Source organism: Babylonia areolata, chromosome 1 (assembly GCF_041734735.1).
Source record: "Babylonia areolata isolate BAREFJ2019XMU chromosome 1, ASM4173473v1, whole genome shotgun sequence".
NCBI classification, from domain to species: Eukaryota; Metazoa; Mollusca; class Gastropoda; order Neogastropoda; family Buccinidae; genus Babylonia; species Babylonia areolata.
In genome coordinates, this window is record NC_134876.1 from 100,275,064 (window position 1) to 100,284,167 (window position 9,104).

At 43.6% G+C, this 9,104-nt stretch overlaps 1 protein-coding gene across 1 annotated transcript in view; it reads right to left on the bottom strand.

Annotated features, from left to right (window-relative positions):
* Positions 1 to 654: 654 nt before the first annotated feature.
* The window catches only part of LOC143294619 (neuronal acetylcholine receptor subunit alpha-10-like), a 259,577-nt gene continuing 251,127 nt past the window's right edge, over positions 655 to 9,104 (bottom strand). Inside the window, 4 exon segments of the mRNA XM_076605999.1 lie at positions 655 to 1,122; positions 1,225 to 1,288; positions 6,124 to 6,162; positions 6,165 to 6,241. Of these exon segments, the coding sequence (XP_076462114.1) occupies positions 701 to 1,122; positions 1,225 to 1,288; positions 6,124 to 6,162; positions 6,165 to 6,241 (602 nt within the window). The 3' untranslated portion in view covers positions 655 to 700.

Below are 9,104 nucleotides of genomic sequence, written 5' to 3' on the forward strand. Positions count from 1 at the left end.
CTGATAGTATAGGTAACATTGTCTTGAAGCTGTCTACCTTTCAAAAGGAGAAAGTGATCTATTTTTGTTCAGTACTTTACTCTCCAAGCATCACTGTTTTTAAACTTCAAACGTGAAAACATCCTGTTCGGACGAAACCAGGACAGTGCGCGTGTCTGTCTGTCTGTCTGTATGTCTGTATGGGGGTGGGGGGTAAGGGGTGGTTGGTGGGCGTGTCATGACTATGGTATGATAAATGATAGGATTTTACTCGATTCGTTATGGAAACGTTTCGGGTTTTGTGTTTAATTTTTGGAGACTGTTGTGGACAAATTTGGTGTGTGTGTGTGTGTGTGTGTGTGTGTGTGTGTGTGTGTGTGTGTGTGTGTGTGTGTGTGTGTGTTAATAATCAACTTTTTGCTGACTTAAATAAAAGCCACTTCAGAGAAAATATGGAAGAGTGAAAAAAACAAACCCCAAACCCGCCCCAAAACACCCACGTATAAACCACGTTATTTAAAGAACCACATGACTTCCTTTGTTAAGATTTCGAGTGTGACGTACTATCAGACGAGACCGGAATACGATCCCTTCACATCAGAATGCAATCTTCCCCCCTCCCCCCCAAACCACCCCCACCACACCACCTCTCTCCCGGGGCCACACCACCACCACCACCACCCGCAGAAAGCTGCAGGAGGGAAGCCAAAAAAAGCCGTCGCTATTCCTCGGGCGGTTCCTGGTAGCCGATGGTGATGATGGGCATGAGAACACACAGAGAGGTGACGATGGCGATGAGATAGACGAGGAAGAAAATCCGATCAAAAATGAGTCCGGCCGCCTTCCACTCCTTGGCCATGCGGTCACGGCGATCCTTCTCGGCCACCCGCTCCTTGTAGCGCTTGACGAAGTCCATGAGCTCCGTCAGGTGGTAGTTGATGAGCGCCAGCTGGTTCAGCTGCTCGTCACTGCCTCCCCCGCCCCCTCCGGAGGTCCGGTTGATGTGCACCAGGATCTCCGTGGACGACCTCGAATCCGTCACCCACTTGCTACCGCTCCCACTAACCCCGCCGCTGTCCCCGTTCACGCCCAGGAAGCGCGTGCACTCCTGGGGCAGTCTGTTGCCCAGACCTCCTCCTCCTCCTCCGCCTCCTCCTCCTCCTCCGCCTTCTCCTCCTCCTCCTCGCCCACCACCCCCACCCCCACCACCAGCGGGTGGGGCCAGGTCGCTGGCGTGGTTGTTGCACTCGATGTAGGGCCGCACCAGGTAGTCCATGCACAGCAGGCGTCCGAAGAAGCCGAAGATGACCTAGTGGGGCGTGGAGTGGGACAGAAAAAGGATGTATCGTTAGTTAACGAACAACAAAGAGTGGTAACGCTCATCATATGCTGCTTATGCTACCGATTCAGCTAGCACAACAAACCCACACACTTCCTCCAAAAAAGGAAGCTCCGGGCCTGTCATTTGACATGTGCACACAGCAGCAATAACAGAAGAAATGTGCAAACACAAATATCCTTTTATTCAAGAGTGGCATCGCGCTTTAATCCTGAATATGCCACACATAATGTACTGATTGTTTGTTAATCATTAATAATACTCTTCTAGCCTCATCCTTCTTTCATTTCGTTCCGTCAGTTAGTTAGTTAGTTAGCAAGTTAGTGGAAGGGTGTCGAGATGTTGCACAGACTTTCATTCATCCACATTAATTTCTGACTTTATGGATGTGAAAACGGAGTCTTATGATGCGCGCACTCACACGATAAACACAAGCAGTCAGACCCCCCGCCACCCAACCCCATAATTTTTCTTTTTAAAAGCTAGAAATGAATAATACACTGTTTTCTTAATCGCTACAAATTCCGGTAATCAAATTTGTATAATGTTTTGTTTCCGTCCATTCATGAACTTACTAAGTTCGCAGTTTTCCAAACAATGTTTAGGTTTTGTATGTCATTAATTCTGTATCTGAATTGTGTTTTCCAAAACGTGTTTATTTCAGGAAACACCGTGGGGGCACATGAAGTTACACATTTCAGGTAACTAATACAAATATAAATGCCATCAACTGTTTGGTTAAGACATACATTTTTGATGAAGAATAGAAAAGCAGAACACATACAAGCAATACAGTATTGTGCAATGTGTACATGCCAGAAGTGAGTGAGTATTTATCCTAAACGCAAATAGGACAAATTCATTAAAAAACAAAACAAAACAAAACAAAAAAAAACAACAACAAAAAAAACACCACACCAAAAAACCAAACCAAAACCAAAAAACAAAAAAAAAAACCACCAAAAAACAACAACAACAAAAAACAAATCCAACAAACAAAAAACAAAACAAAACCAAAAAAAAAAAAAAGCTAAAAAAACTCTGCTATCGGAATTCCGATTTATGGGTTTCAGTGCCATAAGTTCTGCATTATTTTCTGCAAATTTTGATACGTAGATTGTTAACACACCAAGTTTTCTGCTGTTCACAATAATTAGTTTATAGAGATGAATTTACAGTAATGTTAGACATAATTAATTTTGATAGTGTGATGACCGGCATCCACCAGTCTCGGGCCATTCGGTCTCCTTGCCTGGGAGTGCTTGCCAAGCGTCTCGTCCAACTTAGATACTTGACTTTTTTCTTTTGTTTTTCCTTAGCACCGCCGGCCCCAACACTGATCGTTCTGAAGCTACTACAGCATCTCAGGTCTTCAGGTCGAGGTTCAAGGTTTTCAGACCTCTCTAACAGACGTCTTTACAGCGGAATAGGGTTGTGCCTGTGGGACGTTTTCCCTGGATCGGTCCTCCTTAACTGAGATCCTTGTAGATCCGCCCATTGTCTGTTCCCGTTACGTGACAGAGTCAGCGGATGCGTCTGGTGTTTCAGCTGGGTGTACATGCTGGGGGGTCCAGCTCTTCCCAGGACGGAGTTGTCTGGGACTTTGTCCTGCCAGGTGATGTTATAGCCACGTCGGAGGCATGCTTTGGTTTCTGGTGAGCATGTGGGGTCCGGCAGGACTCACTGCCGTACTGGAAGGTACTTATGACGCCAGCCTTGCACAGACCTGGAAGCTGGTGTGCTTCGTCATTCCTGTTTGTCAATACTTTCTTTGTCAGTCTGGACATGGCGGTCAGATTCCTGTTTGACCATACTTTCTTTGACAGTCTGGGTCCGGTGCTAGCTGCCTTGGCGATACGCTTGTACAGCTCGTTGTCAAGAGTGAGGGAGTCTGAGATTGTCGAAACATGGTTGCGCCCAGTTCAGGGAAGTATAACACAATCTCCGCTTGTATAAGCATGCTTTGTTAAAATTTTCGTTAACACACCGCCGTCACCATCACCACCACCACCACCACCACCACCACCACCACACTACCACCCCCTACCGACACCCCCACCATCATCATCGACATCAGCATCATTTATTTATTCACTCATTCATTACTCTATATCATCCTACCCTCTTCAGGTACAATACATTAACATCCATCTAACCATTCCTTCCTTCTTTTCCTTTCTTCATTCATTCATTCATTCATTCATTCATTGATTCATTCCAACTCAGTTCAGCTCAGTTCAGCTCAGCTCAGCTTAACTTTCTCCATGTTGATTTCATTCATTCAGCCAAACATCTGCAATGTGTGTATAAATTTAAATTCCCCTTTGCATTTATTCCCACTCCAACCATTCTCTTCTGCTGACATTCATTCGTTCGTTGCTCCCTTCCTTCTTTCTCCATTCGTTCATTCATTCCAGCTCATTCCAGCTCAGGTCAACTCAACATTTTCCACGTTGAGTTCATTGTCTCAGCGTCCTCGACAGATGAATTCCCCTTTTTCACACATCCATCCACACTCCAAGCATCCTCTTCAGCGGACATTCATTTGTTCGTTCGTTCGTTCCTTCTTTCTTTCATTCAGTCCTTCCTTCCTTCCTTTCTTCCTCCTTCCCTCCCTCTCTCCCTTCCTTCCTCCATTCCTTTCTTTATCAATACATCCATCATACCCAGCTCAACTCATCCTCTTCATGTGGCACCAATCAATCTACCCACCCACGTAACTACCTCGCCCACCTCCCCTCCCTTCCTGTCCCTCCCTGTCTCCCTCCCTCCGCCCTCCGCCCTCCTTACGTCCGTCTTTCGGTCACTTCACGTCAGCTCAGCCTCTCAGAGTGCTGCTCATTCATTCATTCATCCTTTCAAGCAGCCATCAGTTCCATCATTCATTAATTCAGTAATCGATTTATTCTTTTATGACATTGTTTATTCATTCATCTATGTATCCATCTTCTTTGTATCAATGTATCTCTCTACCGAGGTATGTATGTATGTATGTTGTATGTATGTATGTATGTATGTATGTATGTATGTATGTATGTATGTATGTATGTGTATTTATATCTATTTATTTGTCTGTTAACCCATTTATCAATTAACCCATTTATTAATCAATTCATTCATTGATTAATCCATAAATTAATTATTAATCAATCCATCAATCAACAAACCAATCAACTGATAAATTGATTAATCCATTCATCAATTGCACTCAACCACCCAACCACCACTACACCCGCCCACTCACTCATTAATCCACCCAGCCACCTATCCAGCCACCCACCTACTTACCCGTCCACCTACCCACCCACCCATGCACACAGCCACTCATCACGCGTCAATCTGTCCACCCACCTGCAGACCAACCCATCCGCCCAGCTACCTACCCAGCAACCCACCCAGCAAGTCTCCCACCTATACCCACAGCCACCCACCCACAGATACACCCAGCCACCGAAGCACCCACCAACCACACCTTCATCAACCAATTCAACCACCCAGCTACCAGTACGTCTCAATCACCCACCACCTGCCAATACACCCAGCCACCCAGCCACAATTCACCCGCCAATCCAGCCACCCATCCATCCATAACCCCAGCCACCCTTCCCTTTGTTAATCCGTTGATCTCCTGGCCCTATTGTTTATTCATTTCAAGTTGAAAAACCACCCAGGCAACCATCTGTTTGTTCTGTATCGTCAATGTGTCATGTGTGGCTTGTTCAGGATTAAAGAAGCTATGCCAGTCTTGAATGAAAGCTAATCTGTGTTTGCGCATTTCTTCTGTCTTTGCTGCTGTGTGCACATGTCAAATGATCGGTATAAGGACAGGCCCGGCGCTTCCTTTTTTGAGGAAGTGTCTGGGTTTGTTCCAAGGTACCTTTTGTTTACCTGTGTGCTAGCTGAATCGGTAGCGTAAGCAGCACTGACTTGAAGTTGTGTACCTTGTGTATGGAGAGAGTTACCACTTTGTATTATTTGTTTAATCACCGTTCCCTTCAGCCCGTTCGACCACCCAAGCACCACTCCACGCAATCATCAGTCCACTCAACCACACATCAATACATTCAACCAACCATTTACCTAACCACCCACCCACTGACACACCCACCCTCCCTCCCACCAACACATGCAACCCCCGTTTATCGATGCATATTATAATAATAACATAATAATGTGGAGTCTTATATAGCACAACATCCTGCTTTCAAGAGAAGCTCATCCCATTTTTACAGTAAAACAGATACGTAACATTTCAAAGGTATGATAATGAAAATGAGATAAAACGATTCATCACCCGCATATCATTCACTGCACAAAAAAAGGCAAACACACACACACACACACACACACACACACACACACACACACACACACACACACACACACACACACACACACACACACACACACAAACACACACACACACACTAATACATCCACCCCCATGCCATCTCATCCACCCCCATGCCATCTCATCATCTCATCCACCCCCATGCCATCATATCCACCCCCATGCCATCTCATACACCCCCATGCAATCTCATCATCTCATCCACCCCCATGCCATCTCATCCACCCCATACAATCTCATCATCTCATCCACCCCCATGCAATCTCATCATCTCATCCACCCCCATGCCATCACATCATCTCATCCACCTCCATGCAATCTCATCATCTCATCCACCCCCATGCAATCTCATCATCTCATCCACCCCCATGCCATCTCATCATCTCATCCACCCCAATGCCATCACATCATCTCATCCACCCCATGCCATCTCATCCACCCCATGGCATCTCACCCTCTTCAGAGGTCGAGGAACGGGACGCCTGGACGCCGTTAGAATGACATGTAGACAACGAAGGCGTTGAGGAAGGAGGAGAGGGTGATGAGGATCATGTTCAGACAGTAGTACGTCCCTGGTGACACACAAGCAACAACTTGCTAGTAAAAGAAAGAAGAAAAAACGAAAAAGGGGGGGGGGTGGGGGGGGGAGCGAGGCGAGAGGGCGGGTACGGGGGGGTGTCATGCTCAGACAGTCATACTTCCCTAGTGACAAAGAAACAACAACAACAACAAATCCCCAACCCAAACAAACACAGAAAAAAAACGAACAAACAAAAAAAAAAAAAAAAAAAAGGAACAAAAAACAACAACAACCAAAAAACCAAAAAACAAACAAACAAAAAAAAAAAAAAAAAAACCTAACAAAAACAAAACAACAACAACAACAACAAAAAACAAAACAAAAAAACACGAAAAACCACATGAAAAAAACCACAGACACAAAGAAACGCAACTTAATTGAAAAGAAAGAATAAAAAAGGGATCATTTTCAGACATTAATATGTCTCTGGTAACACATAACAATAAATGATAAAACATGTTTTCTTTAGGGTCATGTTCAGGGAGTCATACGTCTCTGCTGACAAACAACGCAAATTAGTGACAATGAAAAAAAAAAAAATCAGGATCATGTCCACACAGTAATACGTCCCTGGTAACACAATAAAATAAATGATAAAAAATTGTCAGGATCATGTTCAGGCAGTAATACGCCCCTGTTGACAAACAACACAAATCGGTCATAACAATCCCCCCCCCCTCCGAAGAAACAACAACAACAAACAAACCAAAAACCAAAAGCAAACAGACAAAACAACAACAAAAATATAACACAACGATTTTTAAGATCATGTCCTGACAATAACACGCCCCTGTTATGTGACATTTAAGAGAATAAAACTGGATCATGTTCAGACAATAATACGTCCCTGTTATGTGACATTTAACAGAATAAAACTGGATCATGTTCAGACAATAATACGTCCCTGTTAAGAGAATAAAATTGGGTCATGTTCTGACATTAATACGTTCCTGTTATGTGATATTTAAGAGAATAAAATTGGGTCTTGTTCTAACAGTAATACGTCCCTGTTATGTGATATTTAAGAGAATAAAATTGGATATTGTTCTGACAATAATACGTCCCTGTTAAGAGAATAAAATTGGGTCATGTTCTGACAGTAATACGTCCCTGTTATGTGACATTTAAGAGAATAAAATTGGATATTGTTCTGACAATAATACGTCCTTGTTATGTGATATTTAAGAGAATAAAATTGGTTCATGTTCTGACAGTAATACGTCCCTGTTATGTGATATTTAAAGAATAAAATTGGATAATGTTCTGATAATAATACGTCCCTGTTATGTGACATTTAAGAGAATAAAATGGGGTCATGTTCTGACAGTAATACGTCCCTGTTATGTGATATTTAAGAGAATAAAATGGGGTCATGTTCTGACAGTAATACGTCCCTGTTATGTGACATTTAAGAGAATAAAATGGGGTCATGTTCTGACAGTAATACGTCCCTGTTACGTGATATTTAAGAGAATAAAATTGGGTCACGTTCTGACAGTAATACGTCCCTGTTACGTGATATTTAAGAGAATAAAATTGGGTCACGTTCTGACAGTAATACGTCCCTGTTACGTGATATTTAAGAGAATAAAATTGGGTCATGTTCTGACAGTAATACGTCCCTGTTATGTGATATTTAAGAGAATAAAATTGGGTCATGTTCTGACAGTAATACGGCCCTGGTGTAACACATAACGCAATTTATGAATTATAATAGATAATACAACAATATATGTTTAGGATCCTGTTCAGACATAATACGTCCCTGGTGAAACAAAACACGACTTAATAATAAATTGAATAATCAAAAACTCTTTCTGGGGTCATGTTCAGACAGTGGTGCAACCCGGCTGACACACAAAGCAGCTTGTCGATAAGATAATGAAGAAACAAAGCAGCCCCAATTTCACACAGGGAAATCTGTCGCGACATAAAAAAAGATTGATGCCATACAACCCAAGACGGAATCCTGGCTGTCTGTTGAGGGGCCATGTCCTGACTGTTCATCTGACATGAACATCGTGATGTCCTTGCTGTTCATCTGTATGAACATCGTGATGTCCTTGCTGTTCATCTGTATGAACATCGTGATGTCCTTGCTGTTCATCTGTATGAACAATGTGATGTCCTGGCTGTTCATCTGTATGAACATCATGATGTCCTGGCTGTTCATCTGACATGAACATCATGATGTCCTGGCTGTTCATCTGACATGAACATCGTGATGTCCTGGCTGTTCATCTGACATGAACATCGTGATGTCCTGACTCTTTTGATCTGACATGAACATCATGATAATCATTCTGACTGTTCATGTGTGATGAACATCGAAATGTCCTGACCCTTCATCTGGCTTGGACATCACATCACAACCCCCTTTTTCAAACAGCAAAGGCTCCACCAGCCATGCCCCGCCCACACCCTGCTTTGCACATCACCCCGTGATGGACGCAGTGATGTGGCAGGACAACACTTTGAAATAGCCTGGCCTTTTCCCCCGTCTTGTGTCATGGTCAGTCGGTCAGTTCGTCTTCGTCGCAATCATCACACACACACACACACACACACACACACACACACACACACACACACTGCACAAACACAACACACACACACACACACACACACACACACACACACACACTGCACAAACACAACACAACACACACACACACACACACACAGCACAAACACACACACACACACACACACACACACACACACACATACATACACACACACATACATACATACATACATACATACATACATACATACATACAGACATGCATACGCACACACACACACACACACACACACACACACACACACACACACACACACACACACACACA